This window comes from Copadichromis virginalis, linkage group LG18 (assembly GCF_057382275.1).
Source record: "Copadichromis virginalis isolate Kocher_CV1m ecotype Utaka linkage group LG18, C_Virginalis_male_GT1.1, whole genome shotgun sequence".
NCBI classification, from domain to species: domain Eukaryota; kingdom Metazoa; phylum Chordata; class Actinopteri; order Cichliformes; family Cichlidae; genus Copadichromis; species Copadichromis virginalis.
In genome coordinates, this window is record NC_140635.1 from 12,545,331 (window position 1) to 12,570,056 (window position 24,726).

General features: G+C 38.3%; 1 protein-coding gene across 1 annotated transcript in view; it reads right to left on the reverse strand.

Annotated features, from left to right (window-relative positions):
* Window positions 1–24,726, reverse strand: part of col11a1b (collagen, type XI, alpha 1b) — a 79,968-nt gene that overhangs the window by 36,194 nt on the left and 19,048 nt on the right. The window contains exons 5-31 of the mRNA XM_085438555.1: window positions 23,657–23,785; window positions 20,433–20,513; window positions 19,940–20,038; window positions 17,830–18,132; window positions 16,658–16,723; window positions 15,793–15,834; window positions 15,370–15,432; window positions 12,967–13,041; window positions 12,508–12,591; window positions 10,423–10,479; window positions 9,915–9,968; window positions 9,778–9,831; window positions 9,352–9,405; window positions 9,192–9,245; window positions 8,419–8,472; window positions 8,268–8,312; window positions 7,477–7,530; window positions 7,342–7,386; window positions 6,303–6,356; window positions 5,185–5,229; window positions 4,941–4,994; window positions 4,801–4,845; window positions 4,110–4,163; window positions 3,971–4,015; window positions 3,005–3,058; window positions 2,798–2,905; window positions 1,817–1,870 (exon numbers count right to left, since the gene is read on the reverse strand). Of these exons, the coding sequence (XP_085294681.1) occupies window positions 1,817–1,870; window positions 2,798–2,905; window positions 3,005–3,058; window positions 3,971–4,015; window positions 4,110–4,163; window positions 4,801–4,845; window positions 4,941–4,994; window positions 5,185–5,229; window positions 6,303–6,356; window positions 7,342–7,386; window positions 7,477–7,530; window positions 8,268–8,312; window positions 8,419–8,472; window positions 9,192–9,245; window positions 9,352–9,405; window positions 9,778–9,831; window positions 9,915–9,968; window positions 10,423–10,479; window positions 12,508–12,591; window positions 12,967–13,041; window positions 15,370–15,432; window positions 15,793–15,834; window positions 16,658–16,723; window positions 17,830–18,132; window positions 19,940–20,038; window positions 20,433–20,513; window positions 23,657–23,785 (1,926 nt within the window). The remainder of the gene's footprint in view (window positions 1–1,816; window positions 1,871–2,797; window positions 2,906–3,004; window positions 3,059–3,970; window positions 4,016–4,109; window positions 4,164–4,800; window positions 4,846–4,940; window positions 4,995–5,184; window positions 5,230–6,302; window positions 6,357–7,341; window positions 7,387–7,476; window positions 7,531–8,267; window positions 8,313–8,418; window positions 8,473–9,191; window positions 9,246–9,351; window positions 9,406–9,777; window positions 9,832–9,914; window positions 9,969–10,422; window positions 10,480–12,507; window positions 12,592–12,966; window positions 13,042–15,369; window positions 15,433–15,792; window positions 15,835–16,657; window positions 16,724–17,829; window positions 18,133–19,939; window positions 20,039–20,432; window positions 20,514–23,656; window positions 23,786–24,726) is intronic.

Sequence of the window (24,726 nt, forward strand, 5' to 3'; positions counted from 1 at the left end):
AGTAAATAAAGACAAAGAAAACGGAAACGGTGGATTCTCTTTGTTACCCATCAGCAATTTAGTTAGTGGACTTTTGCAGGCTGTGCTGTATGATAATGAGAATGGTGCCAGTCAAACAAATACTAGGAGTGTAATCACTGTTGGATGAATTAACAGGAGTACCAAGCAGCTTACCAATATAGCTTCCCTTCATGCAGAATTAGGCAGCATAATTATACGTTCAACCAATTTAAGTTAAACATTTCTCTGACCCAGCTGTGCTCCAAGGTCACGGACATGTATGGGTGTGTTGAGTTTAAAACGCTCTCTGATGCACAGTATGATGCACTATGCGGTATCCATAGTGCTCATTATTGCACACATGCATATGTATACAAGGAATAATTCTGTGCAGTATGGGCAAGGGCGCCACAACAGGGCAGCGTGGGCAGAAACGCAAGAAGTAAACAGCTCAACATTGTGGAGACAGCAGGAAAGGGACATCTATGCTGCTTAATTTGTTTTTCACAGAGGTGCAGTTATGGTAAACTGAAAGGAGAGCTGGTACTGGACAAGCACGACTTGCACCATGGAGATAAGACTACTGAAGCTCTTGCAAATGGCATCCAGAATTAACAGTGTGGGAAAGCTGTTAACAGAGAGTGATGGGGTGCAGCAGCCAAAAACACAGCCATTGGAGGGATTCATGCACAGGCTGATTGAGGGGGATAAAGGCTGTTAATGGGCCAAGACTTTGACCCTGAACATACTCCTGAGGACGATTTGACATTTTATAACACTGTTGATACTTTGCAATGGAAACATGGGACGAGCAGGTTCTGTCTCATACAGCACATGATCTATTTTGGGAACAGAATTTACTTTTTGGGAACTATGGAAGTCCAAAAAGGACGGTTGGGTTCCAGACAAATATATATTAAAAAATTATTTAAAAATATTTAGTCTATGTATTTGAAAAGTCAGGATGTCTTTATTATCCTTTGAGGACTATATTTGTTGGTTTTGCTATGATTACTAGCACTGAATAACCTTTACTGTACTCTGTCTATTACACAATTGTAAAATGTCAAATCTTGAAAAGCTCCATTCTAGTTAGCATAGACAGTAAATGATTTAAAAAAGTAAATACAAATTACCGAAATATACAGTTTAGAAATTTCAAATGTATTTTGTAGCTTACTCAATTTCAGGAATATCCACAGCTCACATTTTGCTGACATTAACAGAGCAGTTCCTAAATGGATGCTCTAAGACAAGTTGTATCTGACCCATCGTATCAGTGCGAGGGTGTCAGTGCTGACAGCAGCAGAGAGGAACCAGCTGCAGCAGCACATTGTGATAGTGATGCTGTGGCACAATGGTCAGCTGTTGGAGTATTCCTGGATTTTAAGGAGGGCGGACAGCTGATGACTACAGCAGGTGACCGTGCCAGTTACGGCTTCTAAAAGAGGCCTGGAGAGTGTACAGTAGGTGTCTGCTTGGATTTGTGTTTATGAATGTGTGAGTCATCAGGTTTTTGAAAGGCACGTGGTAAGAGGTTTAGATATGGGTCAGTGCTGATCAGCCAACAAAATGTTGTGAAGTCATAGAGAAAATCAATATAGATTTCTGTACATTCATATATGTAAACACATGGAGTCTGTGCACAGATACACACATACAAACAGCTTGATACTGAAGCTGAATAGTGAGTAAACACAGTGACAGTCATGCTGTGTTGTCAACCATCTACACTGCCCTTGACCAAGACACTGAACACCAAAAGCTGGAAATTATCTTCAGTATTGGATAAAAAGGGAAAATCTATGTCACACACCTTTGGCCCTTGTCTTCCAGGGTAACCAGGCAATCCAGGAACTCCAAGTTTTCCCTAAAAAAAAGAAGAAAAAACAACATAAAGGGAATCAATTGACATTTACAAACACTGGCAGTCAGACCTGTAAACTTCATTGAAATTCACAGAAGCATTGTAAAATATAAAATTTTATTTCTGGCATGTGAAGGTTTTCAATCCCACATTTATGAAACTGACATGATCCATGCAGAGGCTTTTCTGCTAATTGTGAATTCACTTTGGTCCAATCTGGTCATCTCGGATGGCGTATGGTCATTAAGATTTACACAGAATCTGATGCAACTATCCCACATGCTTTTAAAAAAAATGTTTAACCTGATTTTTGTTTCTAAGAAAAATGAGAGCCACATATGAGGATATTTGTTTCAAATTTCAATATAACAGTAGCAGTATAATGTCCTCGTAAGTGGATATCAGGCCCTTGAGTATTTTGGTCTAAATAACAGAAAATGTGATGTCCACATATGTGGACGCCAGGTCCTAGGAGGTAAAGATAACTTTTTAATATTTACAGATAAGCTCTTGATCAAGTTTATTACTGTATTTTTCATTAGAATATGGCTAGTATGAAAGAGTGCCCACCTACTTTAGGATACACAACTGTGATGTAAATCTTGTTATAGTTATAGTGTTATTTACTTGTTATGTCAATAAGAGTGTGTTAGACTAAAGTATGACGTAAGAAAGATGACAGCTCCATGAAGAAAGTTCATGGATAGGACTGTTCTAGTGCTGAAGACAGGTGGCTGCAAAGTAATAAAGTCTGAAGACTGGATAATAAAGTATTTATGTAATATGTGTTATAATGAAAAGTTATAAAATTGCACTCGCACAACTTTATCTTACACAGTTATAGATGAACTTCAACTTCAGCACAACAAAAAACATTAAACAGGAATCTGAGATTTTATATTTTAGTTCCTGTAGGTATTGGCTCCTTACCTTCTCTCCAGCTGACCCCATAGGGCCAGACTCCCCAGTCGGTCCTGACTTTCCCTTAGGACCCTCAGGGCCATCCTCTCCTCTGAGCCCTAGTACGCCATTTTCACCCTAAAGACAGCCAAAACAAAAGTAAAAAATGTTTTTTAATAGTCCTGTCAGACTCTGTAACTGCAAACCTCAGCTGTCATTTTGGAGATGATGGTTTACCTTGTCACCTTTGAGCCCCATGTCACCTTTAAATCCTGGAAATCCATCTTCTCCCTAAAGACAAAAGACGCCAAGCACTCATGTTTAAAACTAAGAGTTTAAGATACAAAATTGATCAAATATAATATATCATATGACAGCTAAGCTATGTTAGCTATAAGTAGCTAAGATATGTATAGTGGAAAAAAAACCCACTTAGCTGTATTGTTATTTAAGTGACAAAATCACAGTGACAGTTTACCACAAAAGGCTTTGTGTATGAAAGTTACATGTTGAAGAGTGTCAGGACTCTATAAGAAAGATTTATAGTGACATCTAGTGGTCGTTTAAATGAAGCATTGACACAGGGAGTTTTGAAGTTATTTTGCTGACACCTGGTGGTTCAACTTGAGAAAGCAGTTTTCAATATTTTGTCGTTTTTATTCTTTGCTTCCGCTACTGATGTCAGTATTCAGAGATATCACGATGCATGAAACCACTAAACCAAATACTAATAAATCACAACTAAGTCAAATCGTAACTTTGCATGGGTAAGAAGAGCTATGCCACTGGATTTTATTAAGGCAGAAGCATGAAAGTAGATGATTTTCTAAGAACATGCTATGAATTTTAAAGTGATGGGAAAATGGGATTTAATAATCTGACAAAAGACCCTAAAACTTACACAGAGCGAGCAATGGGATAAGTTCAACCAATGCAATCTCAGGAAAGAATGGAAACAGATCCATCTGCACTGAGACCGCTCTACAAAGCAGCCTCATTCTAGTTTAATGTTCCACACTCCATTACAGCTCAGTAGCACGAGGGTTTAACTGCCAGTGTGATGGGCCTTTAAGAGTTTTTCCACTTGCTGGATTCGAAGAAAGCCTCATTTGGGAAGAAATTACTACTCTGATGGGTCCATTTTCAAAAGAATGACATCTGTCAACAAGGGTGGGTAAAAAAAGAGGCTGGAGCAGTGTTTACCTTTTCTCCTTTGTCACCTTTAAGGCCTCTAATTCCCTCAGCGCCCTGAAAAAAGTGAAAAAAAAAAAAGAAGTTTAGGGAAAACTTTAGGGAAACTTTTCATGGCAGAGTGGTATTGTATGTCTGCAATGGCACATACTTTCACACCGCGAGGCCCAGGGTAGCCGATAGATCCCATAGGACCTGGATGACCCTAACGATTTAAAGAAATAAAACAGGAAAAAATGAGAAAATTCTGTAACTCTGTAGATATTTAGGTTAATAAATAAAAGCTAACAATGCTAATTTGACAGGATAGGAAAGAAAAGACATTTCACAAGTTAAACTGCAAATTGCATATAATAGCACAATTTCAATATTAACACTGATAATACCGTATTATTAACATATTACACTATTATTAATACTTATAAAGAATAGTAATACTGTATCTTTTATTCAGTCTTTTATTCAGTTTTTATCATGCTATCTAAAATGAGAGTATTTAGTGTTTAAAAATCCATGAAATAATACTGTAAAACCTCTTTACTCACTCAATAAAAACTCTGAGTATGTTAATGCCAGCTTACTGTGGTTTGTAACACAGAACAAAGTGACTAATCACAAGCCACTATGTGTGGGTCTGGTATTTTCAGAGGCAATTTACGTGATAGCATCTGAATTGCCTGCCTACATTTAACCTTGAGGCGCACTATGCAGACTAAACTGCATCTGACAAGACTGCCAGACCTCCCTTCCTTTGTTGTGCTACTTTTGATACATTTTAGGAACAGCTGTAATGAGACACTTCTCTGTAACACTAAATTAGCACCAACTTGCATCATACTTACAGCTGCTCCTTTCTCGCCTGGAGGACCCTCTTTTCCTGGGTGACCCTACGGAAGGATGTTTAGAGATTTTCAACAGTTGGTCTTTAGGATTTTGTCAAGATGACAGAAAAAATGAAAAAGTAATCAGATGTGTTACTCACAGGAGGGCCATCGGCACCAGCTAGGCCATGCAGACCTTGCTTCCCTTGAGGTCCCTACAAAGAGAAAGGAAACAGATAGAAAGAGAAGCAGATAGAGGGGGAGATACAGACACACAGATAGCTACTTTTAGAGAGGCGAGTAAGGCCTATAGCTCAGCAGTATGTCTGCAAAATCACTTAAGAGGTCCTGACTGAAACATTTGCAGTTGTGGGGGAGGACTAAGAGGGAACTGGCTTTACTTACTTTTTCACCAGGAGGCCCGATTGGACCTTGAGGACCAATGAGACCCTGAAAGGTAATGCAGATCATATTTAAGAAGGCTTAAATGATGTGGGAAAAGAAGTGATTCATTTTGAATAAAAACAAACACCTGATATGTCCATTTGGGGAAACATATACCCTATTTTATGGTGTGCTATGCGTCACTTGCTTGGTTGTAACAGATTTTCTTTTTTCCCCTTTCATTATTCCAATCATTTTACCTTTTCCAACAAGTTCAGATCTATTTATTCAGCTCTATAAATGGTTTATTATTTTCTGCAGTGATTTTAAAGTCACACTTCTTGGAGACTTCTTGACAATTCAACCAGCAAAGAATAAAATGTTAATAGCAGTTTTTCTTAGAAGCAAGCTGTGTTATTTTTCAAGGGGCCAATGCTTTCACTGGAAGGCATCAGTTTGACTTTAGCCAGGTATTAACTAAAAAGAAAGAGTTATTTATTCAACCTGTATACCATCAGGACAGGTTCCTACTAATACTTTCCAAGAGAATGACGTCATCCTGTTCAGGCTGCAAGTGTCAGCAGGACTGAAAATCTTACTTGGCAATGGCCATTTAGCCCTGGATAAAATACCGAGAGCACTGTTTTGTATTAAATATGACTCAATAATGGAATATTTTTCACCAACTGGACATTGTAATTAGGTTAAGTTCTGTCAAATGAGTACAACATGTCCAATCTTAACTGGACACAAGAGATGCTCTTTTTTGTGGAAATAACAAAACAGTGTTATTGGAAATCTTTCACTCTTCCTCAGTGTGAGTTTTCTGTCAGAATTACAGCAGCTAAAGAAATGAACGTCATAGAGGGAGAAGCGAGAGGAAGGAAAAGAAAAAAACACATCTATGGACTTTTGATTGAAAAAGCAGAGGTGCAACTGATCATTTGAGGTCATCGGGTTCCCTGCTGCACAGTGGATATGGCAGAGAGAGGATAGAGCATTAAAAGGAAGGGAGCAAAAGGAGGATGAGAGAGAGAAAAGGAGACAGTTGGAGAAGCAGTCAGAGAGACTGATTGATCAGTAAAGTTTTAAATAAAGAGACAGATACAGAAAACAAGAAAGCAAAGAAAAAAACTTACATTTGGACCAGGCATACCCTGTTGCCCAGGAGGCCCTGCCTCTCCTTGTGGACCCTGCATTTAAGAAAGAAAACAAAAATGAAGTTGCAAATATCTCCAGTGATCGCAATGAATGCATTTTTTTCCCAACTGTATGCTTTGTTACGCACGACTATCAATGGAAGAATAACTAGTCCAGGGGAAATTGGATACTTCATACTGAAAACAGTCAAACAACAATCTGATTCACTCAAAGTACGAAATGGAGAAAGTGATGAGGTATAAAACTAATCGGAATGGTGATGAGTTGTTTGGCATTTCTGTTGGGATTCAGTATGTCACAACGCAAATACATAAAAAACAAAAGAAGAGACCCATGTGAAATCTACTCCAGCTGTTACAACAAACAAAATAAAGAGGCTCTATTCACAGTGTTCCAGGTTCCCTGACAGTGCATTTAAATAGATTCACCCACTGTTCTTATGTTCCTCCGGTAAAAGGTGCTCTAAAAACCCCCATATGGTGGAGAATTTTGTGTGTGCCATAATTGTTTAGAAACCCTCCTGGAAGTCCTATCGTAGTGGTAATTTTAGGTTTCTTGTTTTTTGGAATGTTGAGCTCAACACCAACTTTAAGACGTTAATGAGAAACACACTGAATGCCTATTGTTCTATACTCCTCTTCAGCTGGTTGTTTCTTTGCCTTGCTGACTCAGTGACCACAGACAGTATGTGGGCTTGTTTCACTGTCTTGACCATTGATCTGCAAACCTCACTCACACATCCCACTGAGACCCTACAGGCAGATAAATCCATGATGGGACCATTGACATACAGACTTTTCCATTTAAACCCTTGAGTGCGCAGAAAGTACGGCAGAAACTCTGAGGAGCATGATTTAACTATTATCTGATGACTAAAAGGGCCTGATTCCTGTTAGAGTAAACAGGGGTTAAAAGCCAATGACATGTTATACAGCAGAAAAAGAAAAAAACCCTCAAACTGCTTAGTTGGTTCTGTACATATTCATTGATCTTTAATATGAAGAAAACATTTCTTACCATATTTCCTTTAGGACCAGGTTGCCCATCAAGACCAGGAAGACCCTAAAGAGATCAGTTTTTGATGTTGTTTAAGAAGAAATAGGACACGATAAACAGTTTGGAGATTAAGTGATGAGGATTTACTATACTTACACGCTGTCCTGCGGGGCCAGAAGACCCTCTGGGGCCAAGCAAACCTCTAGGACCCTGTATTTTAAGACAAATATAAACTGAAGAAAACTGTATAAACTAATGCATAAACACAAAGTTCTTATACTGATTGTTTATTTGTTTGCTTTTGCATTTCCAGTGTATCTGTGCAGATTAAATGCCTAAATTATGGCATCAATGTTCTATGACTTCCCACACATGTGAAATGCTGACCTCATGTGGTCATCTATGAAAACTACTGCACAGAATACGCATGAGAGCAATTTCTCATGTCAAAAGCCTAAAATTATACACTTAGAATGAGCGCACTTAGTCTTTCATCTATTGACAGTGGATGATGAAATTCTGCACAACTGGCCCTTTAAAAAGATTGTGCTATTTTTGGGTATACCAGGGAGCAAACTATTTCTATTGCAACTCTATGCTCCATTTGAAGAGCACTGGGCAGAATATGTCAGTTTCTGGAAAGTAATGACTGAAAAACACATTCATGGTTCTATTTTCTGATCTGTTATGTAAAGCCTTTCTGCCATGGCAAGGTCGAGAATACAATGGTAATGGTCCTTCCCAGAGAGGAACGTCATTATAGCTGGAGTAAAGAGAGGATTGCAGAGCTATAGGTTTATATCAGTTAAACAAGAAAAGAAAAGAAGAAAGTTGATGAATGAGACCTGTGTTAGTATGAAAATTGAGCACATGGTTATATTTTCAGCAAATTCTGATGTTTGACATGGTGGTTTAATCTTGTTTTGACAGCTAATAAATGCACTTACCATCTCTCCGGCCACACCTCTCTGTCCAACCTGGCCATCTTCACCCTTTTGTCAGAAAAGAAAATAGTAGATTATTAACAGATGTTATGTAATTTTGAAGAAAAATGTCAACATGACTAGCTAGATTTTGAATAAAGTGCTAGAGTCTTACTCTTGGGCCATCTTCTCCTGGGGGTCCTGGAGGACCTGTCGAGCCCTGGTCTCCCTGGGGAAAACAATCACAGAAGAGAGATATCAAAAAACATTAGGATGTTAGGGTCAAGAAAGAATCTCTGTAACTAAGAAAAAAAAAAAGAAACAATCCTTTAATTAAAAAGGCGTAACACGAGCCAAAAATTGAGAAAACACAGAAAATGCTGTTAAAAAAAAAAAATCAGCAACAAAGCTGCCTTTAATCTACAGTAAGCACGGTTACCACAACTGGCATGGACCTATATGGTTTGCACTATTTATATACTGTTAAGGGATTGGCCTTGTAATTACTTAGTATAGGATAAGACATGAAACCCTGTCTAGAAATACCTCTCTGTGATCTTTGTCCTTTCTTTCTGGGCTCTCCATATAGCCCATGTTACACAAACACTAAAATCAGCAGTCTTCATCTACCACCAGGACCGGTTAAACTCAGCCCAAGTGGTTTTTGAGTTAACCCCATCTTTCATAACTGGGTCAAACGCCCTAATGAGTTCCACTGGTTCAGAAGTTATGTCTGTCAGCACTGGGGTGCACATGACTTGGATGGAGTGGCCGTTAAATGACAAATCAGCACCGATGCGTCGTTCAAGGGCAATAAGTGTTTGGGCCTAAAGATGACTTTGGGACTCTGGGATTTTTATTTTTGGAGTCAGATATAAGTCTTCTGTGATGTCTGTCCTCTGACTTTATGCATTTAACAAGAGACAGATTTGCTCCTTTGATACTTACTCTATGTCCCTTCTCTCCGGGAAGACCAGGGAGACCATCAAAACCTCGATCGCCCTGAAAAGGCACGGCAAGAATTGGTAAGGCGTATCAATCAGTATGACAGGTATCACTTTGAAGACACAGCGAAGCCCAAACAATGCTTCAAACATAGCCAGTTTACCTTGCCTCCCGCTTCTCCTGGCATTCCTCGTGCACCGTCAGCTCCATTTCGACCCTGGAGAACATGCAGATATCACGTAAAGTTCTACAGAAATCTTATTCGAAAAATATTCAGTTACTGCAGATATTTGCTGAAAATAAACAAAGTGATGATGCTTTAAATTTTTTTAACTACTTCATGCTTAAATAAACACAACTTTGAGTTTAAACAGACAATTATTGGGTGCAGCTGAATTATTTGAAATGGAGCCATGCCTGAAACGAAACAGACTTTTCTCTCTGGAAACTGTATGTGCTGTTCATATTTTATTAAATATGAGGAATTTAAACATATTCTTCTATTATAATGCAACATTGTTCTGGAGAAGATTAACCATTAAAAACTTGACAGTATAGAGACCTAAGACCTTAGGGAAAGTACTCTTACCCTTTTTCCTGATTTTCCTGGTGGACCAGTTGGGCCTTGTAGACCTCTGGGTCCCTATGGAAAAGATATATAAATATTTCAATCAAGCAATAACAAAATTAAAGAAAAGATAATATAACAAAGCATTTTCATCCTACCTGTGGCCCAGTATCACCACTGTCACCTTTAAGTCCAGGAGCACCAGGTCCACCCTATTTAGAATGAAAAATAAAAAATACAGATACAAAAACACACACCAAGATTGTTTTAGTGAATGAACACATCTTCAGTGATGCCAGACATTTTGTCATTTCATTATTTCACTGGGAAATCAGTATAATCCCGGTTGGAATGGAAACTAATGTGGATGTAAACACACAAAATGTAACATCTGGATGACAGCACTGGTCGTTTCCAAGACACAACCAAGACATAAAAAAAAAAATCACAAGCAAGTCATTTGCAATCATTTAAAATGGATAAAGATCGATGAAATTAAATCAAAACTGGTGGTAGTGTGTGGGTATGAGTGAGTCGATACATTATCGGCGAGTGTGGAAGGAAGCAATAAAGGATTTAAGGAGAATGGTAGACAATAAGAAGTTCAAATTATTGACTGTATTTCTCAAGCTTAAAATGTGCAAATGTGTGTTAAACAGCACTTACCACAGGCCCAGATCTTCCTGCCATGCCCACTGGCCCTGGAGGACCTCTCATTGTCAGCTGTGGATCAGACAGAAGCAACCTATAAACAGCTTGTCACCAACTGCAGAGGCACTCTTGCATCCACATTTGTCTATTTATCTATCTAGCAGAGCTTGAAGTGCTTTGTTTCAAATATTGAATCGGCTTTGCATGCAAAAAAAAATACCTGTACTAAAGCGTGAATTTATCTTGGCACCATAACAGTTCTGCAACTATTAAAGAAAACGCTAATAAGAACTCTTTCTTTTAGCCTCTGTCGGACATGGAACCTTACAGAGTGCAAACTTTACTTTGTTCTTGTTCACGGTTTGCCACTCGGCTCATGGTTGACCACAGCATTGTACTGCCAAAAATGATGTCTGGAGTTTATTTGCAGTGTGACTACTGAATGAAATAAATTGCTAATTTAAAGAATGCTAGCTATACTAGTATGCTATACCAAGACTGAATCATGAAATTTGTTAACTTATGTGTATTTTCAGGAAAACAACTAAATACAGAAGCACTGAAGAGCACTTCACCTTTAACCTTCTCAAGGCAGACGTTGCCGATTTGCAACAGTTAACTCATTCACTGCCATTGACGTCTATAGCCGTCAATTGCAGTGAATGAGTCAATGGGTTTAACTCATTCACTGCCAATGGCTGGCAGTGAATGAGTTAAAAACGAACAACCTGATTACCCCACATACATATTTTATGAGTTTTTTTTTACTCAGAAGTACCACTGCAGGACTTGGTTGCGCATTAGCAACAAAAAACTTAATTTGAGCCTGAGAGGGTTAAGAATCGGCCCTGAATAATTAAAATTTGTGAAAATAATTCACGCTCAGAACATTCTGGGCCTTTTTGTTTATTTCCTCCATCAGACCAAACCTTTGGCATAATAGACAAATATAGAAAGGTGACAAGTGCTTTCTAGACATTACTAAACTCCAGTGTTGGTAGCCCTCCAACTCCACAGAATGTGTTAATATATAGTATTTGTGCAATACTTAATGAACTCCATGTGTTCAACCTGTTTTTCAACAGTGTTATGGTTGTCTGGATCCCTGAGTGGGTGTGAACATCTGTGCTGGATTTATATACTACCAAACATGACACAGGTCCATATCTTGGAGTTCAGGATTTATGAATAATGATTCCTTCTGGTATTTTTTACTATAATTTCTGTTATTTAATGGTCATTTTCATGGTCTACATGACGTTACTGTATCAGTTCTATGTAACCTACTTCTGTCATCCTTGAAAACGTACCGTTTGCCACAACAGTCAGTGCCCTTCCAGTTGACCCATACATACACCTATAAGCTACTTCGTTCACAATATCAACCAATCAAGGTGTGATTGGAGTGCAGACTTTCACATTTAACAAAATTATTGGACTAACTGTTTAGCTATTACAGCCATTTTTATACATAGTGCCCTATTTTCAGATGCTCAAAAATAACTAAACATAATAAAATTATTATAAATACAAGGATTGTTTTTAATTGTTGAATGAAAATCCTTCATTCAAGTCCAAACTCTAGAATCAGTGAAGCAAGTCAGTAAAGTCTAGACGGCACGGAGATCACTAAATACTTCACCCTTGAGATACTCTGCAACTCTGCTAGGTCTTCACTGCAGCTGCTCCTTGTTTATGGGTCTTTCTGCCTCCAATTCTCTTTTTAGTAACAATGAATGATGCTCTATTGTGCTGAGATCAGGTGAATGACTTAGTAAATGAAAAATATTTCATTTCTTTGCTTAGAGAAACTCTTGGACTGCTTTTGCAGGATACGTTGGGTCATATGTGGTGTGCAGAGGCTTTAGCCCTGTACATTTCAGTATTCATCTTACTACTTCTATCAGCAGTGACATCATCAAAAATCACTACTAGCCAAGAAGCAGTGGCAGCCGCGGCAAAGTTTGCTATAACTTTGTCTCCATCATGTTGGCTAGATGGTGCAGTATGTCACAGATCATAAGCTTTTCCTTTCCTTCTAAATATTTTTTTCAAGTTAATTTTAGTAACTCTGGGCTCATATTTACCAATGATACTCACCCTAGCCTGAGACAGAATGGCTTGAGCCTGAGCTTCCTGGGCTGTAATCACAGGTCCTTTGTGTGCTTCACCACCTGCGCGGAACTGTTAGCCACAAAAGGAAGAAAGCAACATGATTAAAAACAAACTGACTTATGTTGTTTTTACAGTGTGACACGTCCAATGGTCATCCCCGGTGAGTGTGTTCAAATCTGCACTGTGTTCTGGTAAAACGTCTTACACACACCACAGTCAAATATCTGTCACCTAGCCTTTATGGCCTCAGTCACTGGTTCTACTCCATTGCACTGGCTGACATTTACAAGGTAGGTGATTTGTAACCCAAAGAAAATAAGGCTGCAATCCTTTGGCCTACTGTTGATGCAATGAGGTAAACTTACTAAATGTAGCAAGTTCACAGGCTAGTGCCTGAGATGAAAGGAGTGCAATATGACCAGCTCTGAAAGCAGGAAGACTTACTGGAAGCATCAGAATCGTCCCTGGAGGCCCAGGAACACCATCTGAACCAGGAATACCAGGACGCCCAGGAGAGCCCTGGAGAACCACACGAGAGAGGAGAAATCAACAATCAAGCTAAAGTAACAGAATACCAATTAACTGCAAAACTGTAATTCAAAAGATTTTAATATACAGGAGTCCAGTTAACTAACACCCCCCAAATTATTGAATTCAAATCAGCCAGTGCTTCAGTTAACTTGTAAGCATGCATGTAACATTGTTATGAATAATTAATATGTGGTTAAGATAAGATATGCAGTACTTTACTTATCCCAAAGTTAATCCCATATCCTGAAGGGGCTGAAGCAAAGTCCAAATAATAATAATAATAAGAGAAAACTCCTAATAAATAACATCTGCAATAATTACAAGGCAGAAACTAAAGAAATCTCTGTTCACAGTAAACCCCTGTTTATCTCCAACAATCACTTCAAAGCCAAAGTCTTCTTTCTGTATTGTTGTTCTTTATTCTGAAAACAAAAATTGACTAATCCTACTAAGATTAATTCAACCACAACTAAAGTATTTATTTATTATTATCACTGATTTTACCAAGACTAAATATCCACAGTTGTGGCCTTGAGAGGAATAAGGCTCATTAAATTAGAGGGATTTAAAATTTCTTCATTGAATGAAAAATGGAGAGTGTTTTGCTAATTTTAAAGTTCACCCCAAGAGAGAAAGAATATTTGTGGCCAACGGGTAGAATCTGAGGAAATACATAATTTGAAAGGGATAGATTCTTTTAATGCCATTGGCCAAACTGACATTGTTAATTTAAGACTGAGTTTGGTCAGCCTTTAGCTCCATCTCTTTCATATCCACATACTGTCTGCTTCAGCTTAGGCACCAACATGCACACTTCAGCTTTGCATTGTAATACTCCTACCTTGCTATATTCAGATGCCACCGACAAGCATGGAAAGTTATGGTGTAAGCTTGCAAAATCACTACTATTGTCACTACAAATTTGATTAAGATTTGTCAGCATCTGTGCCAAATTTTTCTGTATTGTAAACACAATATGTAAAAAAAAAAAAAATCGGCATAAAAGATAACAGTATGAACAGAAGTGTCAATTTTTTACATATTTTTGATGAAAGAAAAACAAAACAAAGAAATAATCTAAAATAAGATCAAGCCTAAATAGTATCTCCTGCTTCTCAGGAAACCAGCATCGACTTTGCAGTCTAGTCATGCACGACAATCTCAGACTACTTAAATTGATGCCATGTGTTCCCCGTGCTCTGATCTGCATTTTCTCAGTTCCTGTGAATATGCTTCATCCATTACCATTATTGTAAGCATAGTGGCCTCTAGTGTTAATGAAAGTCCTATATGGCTGGGAAAATGTTTCAGTGGAAATTAGGGAGGTGGATCATGAAAAAAATGAGCAGATCAAACGCTGAGTGCAGGCAGATCCTACGCAACGGAAAACCACCAGACTTAAGAAACAAGTCACTTTTAATGCCCCTGTCAATCTTAAGCAAGACCGTTTCTCATGGGGTTGTTAAGGGAGGGGGACAGGACTTCTGGACTAACAAAATATTTTTGATCACTGTTAGTCAATGGAACAAAAGGCCTTTTTGTACTGGCCATACTGACGGAGGCGTGTTGGTGTATTTTTATGTTGACAATTATATGGTTAATCTCTAGTGAGAGAGTAGATGTGCTAAAAGGCAGATGAAAGGGGGGCTGCAGAGCATTCATCACATTTGGAAAAATGCAAGCTGAGCTCCAGCTTTCTGGAGGGGACAGACACTTATTATGTTGCAGCCAATCAATCAAATAAATGAGCCACGTGGCTGAGAAAAGAAATGTTTGGGGATAATTTATGCTTCTACATATTTTACAGCCAATTCCTTGCATTTCTCACCAATCCTTAAGCATACCAGGCCTACTTCTCAGAACCTTTCTTTGTTGCTATATTGACAGTTTATGGGCATCTCATTTCCCTGCACCACTCCTCACTAATCCCTCCTACTGCCGCAGTAGCAAGCTGTGTCCAATGGTATTATTCATTCCATGGCACTGAAACTATGCTCCACAGCTTTCCAGTAGAGAAGAACAGAGAAGGATAACAAACACAGGGACATTTTTTATTGTACTGAACCCAATTATCCCGCATGAAGAATTAATGGCTATCTAGAGCTTAGATTACCATATTTTCACAATGTAACATAAATAAAGTAATAAATTTAAATATTTTTATAACAACGTCTCTGTAAATAACTAGTCAAAGGTGCAGATATGTTATCTTTAATTTAACAACAAGTGTATTTTAAGGTTTTATAACAAGGAGAAAACAAAAGCTTTTCAAATACATCTTTAATTAGTTGTACAATTATTGCAACCTTCACTCACCCTCTGACCAGGGTCTCCTGGTGGACCTGGGGAACCTTGCAATCCTGGGTTACCAGTAACACCCTGAAACCAGACGTGGATACACTTAGCATTTTATCCAAGCTACTGCTAACCAGCATTCCCACCACAGTCAGTCTATCCAACGCTTTATATGTATAAGCCAACAAAGACAGAAGCAAAGACACTGGTTTGAAAGACATAAGCCTCAAAATGAAACAGCCTCATACCCCCTTCCTCCCCTTGCATTTCACAGACACAGACATACACACATTCATGCACAAGTACACATTCTGACAGTCTCTCCCAGCTCAAGCTTCACTGGCGATCAGGACTGACGCTCTTTCCATAAAGACATTTTTTCCTTCTTTAGCTGTTCTCCATCTGTGGAAGCCAGACAGGAGTGTGGGAGAACGTGATACTCACTGCTGGGCCAGGGGCTCCTGGGGGTCCTTCTACAAGCATCCCCTGAAAAAGGAAAAAGTGGATGCAGTAGCATTATAGGGCATCCTGTAAGTTGTTGCCCACAGGCAATGGAGAGTGAAGCAAAAAATAGGAGACATGCTTGTTTGATGTTGAGGATCTTACTCATAGCTAAATGACCAGTGCTCTAGTTATCTGATACTTCTAAATGTGTGTGTGTGGTCAAAATACTTGAATGGGAGCCTGTGGTGGTACAAACAGTATGGGAAGAGAGATGTTAACTACTGCTGCTATTTTGGACACTGTTTAGCCTGTTTAAACTGTATAGGTTGAGGGACTTCTTTATGTGACTGTGGTTGTATATACAGCCTATATGTAAATCTCTCCAGAAGGCAAGCTACCCATGGCTGCCACTGCCCTAAGTAAAATCAAACAGCTAAAGTTACTTTGCACTGAAGTAAATTAAGGCACAGACAAGAGTAAATCAAGTCTGAAAGATGTTTGTGATCTGATGAAATTCCTCTAAAACAATTAAAAAAATATGCAAAATAATTTGATTGTGACATATAAATCACTGCGTGCAAGTAACATAGTGAATAGATATGAAAGTAGGCTGAGAATAATTATGAAAATGTGCTACTTGTCTGAAAAATATGTTGGTTAGAATAACAAAGAAAATATAGTGTACCAGACACAGACCAGTGTAGAGTATTAGAGTATTAGGATCTCTACAATTAAATTATTCTTAGCAATATGTTTGTTTCTTAAATATTTTACTCAGTTAGTATGTACCTATTTATTTAACTTGAACCTTTAATGGAAAGGTTTATTCTCAATAAGAGAAAGATGAGAAAGACTTTTCACTTACGGGCTCTATGACAGCAGGTTCGCCCTTCTCTCCTTTTTCTCCCAGGTACCTTTGACCTCCATGCACCTAAAGACATAGGACATACCAGGTGAATTTCTTTACAAAATAGAAACAAAAGCTTGACTTTTTGTTTCTAAAGACAGACCATCAGTGGTTTAAAGAACAAAAATGCAAATTGTGATATCAATGAACAGCAGATGTCTTGCCTGAAGCCTCCTATACTTAAAATAGTGACAAAGTAAAACTTTACCAAAATGATGACTAGTGTCCTGCATATTTTTTCAAGGCAAAAAAAAGGTGTTTTTTTCTACTGGAAAAAAAATATCAAATGTCATTTTGCAAAAAGCTATAATTTAGGATATGGTCTGACTACTACTTATTAGTTATCCCAAAAGCCAGGAACTGCCCAAAAAGACCCTACTGAGCATGAATGTAGAGGTCGTTAACTGACACTATCCATACAATGACTTAACATGAGAAGAATTCACAAAGAAACAACCACAGTGTTTCCAAAACCCACAAGATTGTACAGTTCAACCTAAAGAGGAAACCAGTACTTAATGAGAAAGTCATAGAGAAAGGCTGAGACTGTGCAGTGGAAAGCAAAAACTGAGCAGTTAAGACTGAACCTAAGGAGACAGATCCCAAGCCAAGATCCAGACAGAGCCTGTGTCACTTCCTGATACTGAGAATCCTGAGGCAAAGTACAGGGCTGGAAACAAGTAACAATAGACACTAGGTCAGCAATTTCTGTCTGGCTTTATAGTTTGATCTAGACGGATTTAATGAAGAAAAGACATATTTGTAGATTTTGACTGACTACACAGTATGATCTAAAATCAAAATTGGTGTGACAACTAGTGTAAAGCATCTTTGGTAAACATTCAAGGTCACTGAGTTCAAGAGGTCATAGAAGGTCAACATCTGCTTATGTGTAAAAGACAAGGTGTGTGTTTGTGCTCTACTTGTGTATTTAAGTTTTGTCCCAGAGTAGGCAGAACGATCCAAGCTAACATTAGAAACAACAAACACAAAGGGCACCGAGAATACTCCATCAAACAAATGCTATCAACATGTTCTCCATCCTTCCACATTCCTGAACACCACCTCTACCCCCTCCATGCCCGACCCCCATCCCTCTCAGCATGACTCCTAAGCAGTCCAGCACTTACACTGCTCTCTTTGATATCTGTTTCAGCTGGAGCACCAGGGCCAACATGTTCCTCATGTGGTACAGATGTAGGCTTGGCGTTGTAGTCGAATTCATCATAGCTTTCATAATTATATTGCTTCTCTGTAAACTCTTTGTCGCCATATGCATTCAGGTCGTATTCCTTAAACTCATACACGTCAGTCCCTGGATCCACCTTCTCCTGGGTGTCCACTGGGGCAGCAGTTTCCACACCAGTAGTGGGATCTACCCCGACCTGTTCCACACCAGTGATGTAATCATCCACTATTTCCTCTACGTACGCCTGGGATCATTCAAGGCAATGCAAACAGAAGGAACAACAAGGTTTGGTTAGTGAAATGAAACCATGGGACCAATGACAATTATTCATGTGTTTTACAAAGTCAAAACAGTAATAAGCACTCTGTTTGAGCAAAAGTACTATATGGCAACTAATTTTCTAGTTAGTTCTACACACATGTCTAATTTGGTACAGCTAAATGTACAAATCCACATGTGTATTGTTAGTAAGCAATGTTACTAAGATTAACATCTGTAATCACATCAATATACCAATATTTTACATTATATATCATCAATATAGCAATTATTTATTCCTTGCAAAACAGCTGGAGTAATTTCAAACTGATATATTTTTTTTAAAAACCAATCACATAGGCACAATATGATTCAAACTAAAAGCTGAAACAACAAAACAACAAAACAAAAAAGGGGGTAATTTAGACAACAAAAACAATAATTTAATCCAATTAATAATAATAATGCAAATGCGTATATACAAATATTTTGAAGAACTTTGATCCGATGAAGAATAACTCAGGACTAAAACAGTAAAAAGTAATGTAAGCGCAGAAACTGAAGCACTGCACTGATGTCAGTCACAGTCAAACACAATGGGAAAATATCCAAGCATCTCATAAGCACAGGAGTTTCCACCAATACGCTTTTGTACTTTAGCATTGTCTGTCGACTACACCGCTGTCCTCAGTATTTAGGCATGCATTCCTACAAAATTTTTTTTTTCCCTCGGATACTCCACCATCCCATCATTTTAAATTAACCCGAGTCCTGAGCTAATTGAAGCTGCATTGTCTATCTTAAGGTACACACAAAGCAATCAGCGATCATTTGGCTGCCAGAGAACAGTATCATATTGTTTTGGTTGAACCCCCAAATGTTCCTCATTATCTTGTGTTTTGTGTGATGGTTTAGCACAAATTAAAACAGGATCTGCCAAATTCAGACTATGGAAGAAATATAGGGGATGTGCCTGTGTAGTGATTTTCCATTGGTTACAGTTCATTAAATGACAAACTTTTCCTGCTTTTGTCTTTATTCAAACTCTGTTTGATGGAGGCTGTTTCTCATGGAAATCAAGTAGTGGAGTAGGCTGTTTGATGTTAATGATGCCGTGTTGGATTGTGACCTCCAAAGATGATCATAAAAATCTGTCTTGTTGCCAGTGATGCCTTACGGTTTTACTAGCATTTCATTTTAAACCCATTTACCAGGAATTGAAACAAAACTGGAATCCAGATGTTAAATTTCAAATCAATGACACACAGATAATTTTCTACATTCAGAGGAAGTTTATCCTGCAGGGCTTATTTTAACAAACACTTTCATGGTTATGAAATTGATCTAATTTAATAAAACCAAAATTTAAGGTAACACTAAATTTAATATCCTAATGAGATTATCAACCAACCACTAATTATGTACAGTCACAAACAAGTTTACGTAGAAATCCGTGATAGTTCCCAGAAGTTTCTAATAGCTCTTCACCACAATCTATGGTAATCTTTCCAAGGTTCCTCGTTAAAACCTGCTGATTGCTCTTAAAAGCAAAAAGTACAGCACAATAAACATTTTGCATAACTAACATCATATTGTGTGGAATGACCATATTTGACATGTGTGTATCCAGAAATAACTTTCACTGTGCCTGTACCTCCTGATGGTGATCAAACATGGTTATAGAATTAAAGTAATTTTATAAGATATAGACCTCAGGACATTTTCCCATAGCTTAGTTATCAAACATTTTTAAAATCTCAGGGTTTTAAAAATAAGCAGTTTTAAAAAGTTACCTCGCCTTGTCCTGCAGTATCAGTGGGATTCTCAGGTTGACTTCCATCCACTACGGTGTAGTCATACTCACCTGTATAATAGTCTCCACCCACATTTGTCTGAAATTGGAGCAAGAACAACACAGGGAAGGTTTGTAACGGGTAAAATACAGTAATTATCACCAATCTTGGTGATGTAGATGTCTTCATCTGCCTCTAGCACACCCTTTCTCAAACAAAGAAACACAAAGAGAGCTAATTTTATAATTATGATTGTAATAGACATGTGAAAATTATTGCTACAGAATTAAGTATATCCAGAATATGTATCATAATGAGCAATAAAAGCAACTAACAATTGCTCCAATAAAAGAAATGTAGCCAAGAAATACAACCAACAGAGACAGAGAGGGCAAAAATGAGACGATGAAAAACTAAAAATAAGGGAAAAAAGGAAACCATACATATATGTCGTTCTTGGTGACACCCATAATAACTGCTTGTCAAGTTTTACCTGAGTTTTGGCTGCTTCAGTAGGGGAAGGGTCAGTGGTTATCTCTCCCTCACTGTAGTCATAGACATCATAGTTAGGGTACTGTTAAAAAAAAAAAAAAAGGAAAAAGAAGAGGCATCCACAATCAATTAGTTGGTCTGATCATGTAAATAAAGCAGCACGATGTCTTCATTTACAGACAATGTACTTCATTTACATGGCAAGTAAGCGTTCATGCTTCTCAAAACTGGTTAAAATCCAAACTTAAACCACACAAAACATTAAATATATAGCTTCTTGCTATTTTAAAAATAGCAATGGCTGGTTGATGTTAGGGGAGATTTTACATCCATATGAGGAAATGAAATCCTTTAGCACATGGATGAATGGAACATTCCTTTATCCTTCCCCTTCCTCTGAGAGACCCTCCTGAACATAAGCAAGCAAACAACAATTAAAATTCCTGTTTGCTGCTGACAGGAGGTTAATAGGTTAATGCAATGCCAGTGAAAATGTATCTGCTTCTGCCGCTTAATTTGAATGCCAACAATTGCTGGCGGCTTTCATTAGTGGCTCTTTAAAAGACAAAACTCAAGCTGTACAGAATCACCGCAAGACGGTAAATTATGGGGAGCATACAGGATAGAGCAGCAGGGGATAAAACCATTGTTCCTCTATTTTAAAACCTGACTCCTATAAAAAGAAAAACACTCACACACCCACTGGGGTATTGGAATAGTCATCGTGAAAACAATGCATTTATCTGAACAATGTGTGCTCATCAACTTCAGATGGTGATAATGGTGATGTGTGCATTATGTTGCTGTTTATATACATTTTAAACATTAATTCAACCTGCCCTGACCTGAACCTGAGGAAATATCATAATATACACTCTGCAAGACTGAGTCAAATTTATCTTATTCTCCTTAAGATGAGGTAGAGGAGCAGATGAGCGCCACTCTTAAAGCTTGTCATTAAATATCAAGCTGCAGCCTGGAGAAAATTGCCTTAGCTTAGGAGAAACACTCAAGGAACAAGGAAACATTTTTATCTTGGCTGACTTAAGACAAATCAATAAATCATATGGTCTAAATTATCTTTAAAATGTATTATGCTCATCATCTTTTGGCTTTAACTTCATATTTACAGTAAAAAGAGCAGACTTCTATCTACTTCTAGCTTCTTCTCATCTAACCCTAGACCAAAGAAAGCAGATGTGTATTATATGTTTAAATACTTAAAATCACCATTTAATGGGCATTTATTGTGATACTGCCCATAACCAACAAAGTGTTATGCAAATGAGTCACTGTAGTCCTTTAAAAGAGAAAAAAGAAAAACTTTTAGTTGTCCTAACACTGTCAAAACAGAGGCAAAGTAGATTAAGTTACCAGACCAGCCCCTAATGCTACACTCTATGCGCAGGAATAAATATTAGTCCCTGGACAACTGCTAAGCTCATAAAAACAATAAAAGAGCCACGGCCTGCTGCAAGGCTGGCCTGGCGTCCGTTCAGCGGCCCAGAGAGGGAGAGGTCACAGAAGAGAGAAGTTCTGGCCAGACTGACTGAAATGGCAGAGAGGGAGAGGGAGAGAGAGCGAGAGAGAGAGAGAGAGAGAGAGAGAGGGGGGGGGGGGACAGGGTTAGATGGAAATAGGGAGGGAGAGAAAGAGAGGGAGAGATAGAGAATGAAGAAATAATTTATAAAGATTTATGGTGTTGAAGTGCTTGGCTGAGCTGAAGGCCTTCACCACAGGCATGGATGAAAGACGTAAATACTAAGGGGTGCTTATAAAAAAGAGCACTCCCCCCAGCTTCCTTCTCCATCACTCCGCTTGCTCTTTTAACCAAGCTGGTAACATGTGGTTCATGACCACTTGCTTCAGGACAAAATCATTTCACCTAACAAAGGTAAATGTAACAGTTTGGGCTAAAAGATCACAAAAATATCCTTTTCAACAGTGATTTGTCATTTTCAGGAAATGTTTTTCAGTTGTGCATGAGTACATAACTTTTTTTAAAATACTGATCTGGAATGAAGGAAGAACATTCTTGTTATAAGTGTACAGAAACCAACAATGAATAAACCAGATTTACAAGGTTTTTAAAGCCAAAACATTCCCTGCTGTCTATTTGAATTGACAAGCTCCTTGTGTTGCTGCCGAGAACTAACCTGATGATGAAGCAACATTTTCCAAGACCCATACCCACTCTACAGCCAATATTTCTGAATAGAGAACCAGCTCCTGATTTTTTTTCCTTAAAAACCAAGAATCTAAAGTCGACTTTTCCAGGTACTGGAAGTCTAGCTGGGGAAGGGATAGCTTAAATTTCCCTGGGAGTTTGGGCAGAGCCTGCAGAACTCGTTAGTGATAAATCACGGGGCCACTCCAAAGTGGGCTCAGACTTTGTGGCAGAGAAAAAAGAAAGGTTTCCAGTGTGAGCTCATCAGTTATTTAGTGAAATACTGAAGGAAAATGTCAGCCGGCAGAACAGCTTGAACTAGCAAAATAACAAAAAAATGAAGATGGAAAAAAAAGAAGTCCTGACACAAAGCACTGTATTTCAATTAAGAAATATGGCTAAAGAAACAACAAGTGGTATTTGGGAGCCAGTGGTAATAAAACTTGCATTTCAAACTAAACCATGTATTTTGATATGTCAGCATGTTTCCACTAGTAAAACACAAAGTGGAGAAAATGACAGATTTAGAGTTGACACAGAAACCCGTGCACGTACGTTCTTATTCATGGAGGACTGTTTGTAAAAAGTTTCCACACAAATTGCTGAAATTATTATTATTATTATTATTTTTGGTTTATTTCTCAGAGACTGAAACTGAGCTACATTAAACCAGGGCAAGTATACAAAACTGCACAGACACCTGGTATGTAATTACACCTTACACCCAGCCTTTCAGTTCTTCCCATTTTACAAATTTAAATGTCATTTATCCCAGTCTCCTTTTTTGTCCTTTTAACTCATCTTTGACTCTCTTATTAAAAACATCAAAGAATAAAACCCTGTTTCTAAATTCCTGCTACTACTAACATATTTCCTCCCTTCCTGTTTCCTTAATTCTTTCGCTTACCACAAATATTTCTCTCTGCCTGCCTCTTCTCTATAAAATCCTCCCTACTTCCCCCTCCTCTCTCCCAGCTTTCTTTTTCTTTTTTGCTTCAGTTAAGCAGGAGATAGTGCTCCCACCTGATCTCTGTTTCTAAAGCTACCCCAGTACTGACCTCATACTCAGGTTCCTGAGCCTGTGGGGTGTCTTGATGGTTGGGGGTTTCACAGTCGGGGCTGTAGTGTTCACAGTAGTCATAGGCTGCCCTGGGGTCTGCCACTATCAGCAGCTGCTGGATGTCACCCTGGAAATGGAGGAGAAGAAGACTTTCAGCGAAAGACAAGTCAACAAAGTTTTAAGATGACAGAGTCACGAATTAGGATGCACGTTTCCCTGCTGCAAATTCAATTACCAGACTTTTTTTTTTTATTCTGCGTATCCCTCAACATAAACGTTCTGTTGATTGTTAATTCACAATACTATATGAGTTGGTCAGTAGTGCTATTTAGTTCAGTGTAGTTTCTGCGAAAGCAGCTTTTTTCTAGTTTGGTTTGGCAAATAGCTCCAATACCAGGAAGCCTCAGACACTGCTGAGTAGAAGCTAGTCAGGGGCATGAAAAAGAGCTGAACAGACCACTTCCCATCTGCAGCTGGAAACAAAAAGCTTAGCACAGTAGCCTAATCTATCTTCATTTAATCCAGAATTCAGCCCACTAAGTTTAACTGTATTGTCCAGGTCTCTAAACAGCACAGAAGAGAATTTAAATAAATTAATGTTCCATGGGGTTTGCATTTAAGATTTTGCTTTTCACATTTCCCATTGCAGGATTACATCTTGGACCTTTTCAATCAATAATCCCTTTTCTTTCAGTCATTTGTTTTTGTCAATCACATAAAGCTTATTGAAAAAAAGGAAAGAAAAACAAATTTAATGTCAAATCTTTCAGAGAGTCTTCTTTGCAGACACCACTAACGTTTCTTTCTCTTGTCTTTTTTTCCCCACAATTACAAATAGAAACCAAATGTTAACGCCCATGTAGCATACACCTATTTCTTCAGCTTTACACCAGCACAGTGATAATAAAATGTGACAATAAAACAACAAGGCAGATGTTGTGCAGTACCAGAGGCAGTAGTCTCTTGACTATTAATTAAGGCTTTAGGGGAGTCTGTAAGCTTTTAAAAAGAGCTATTGTACAGTTCCCCCCCAACTCAGCCGTGAGGGACGGCAAGTCCCCTTACACA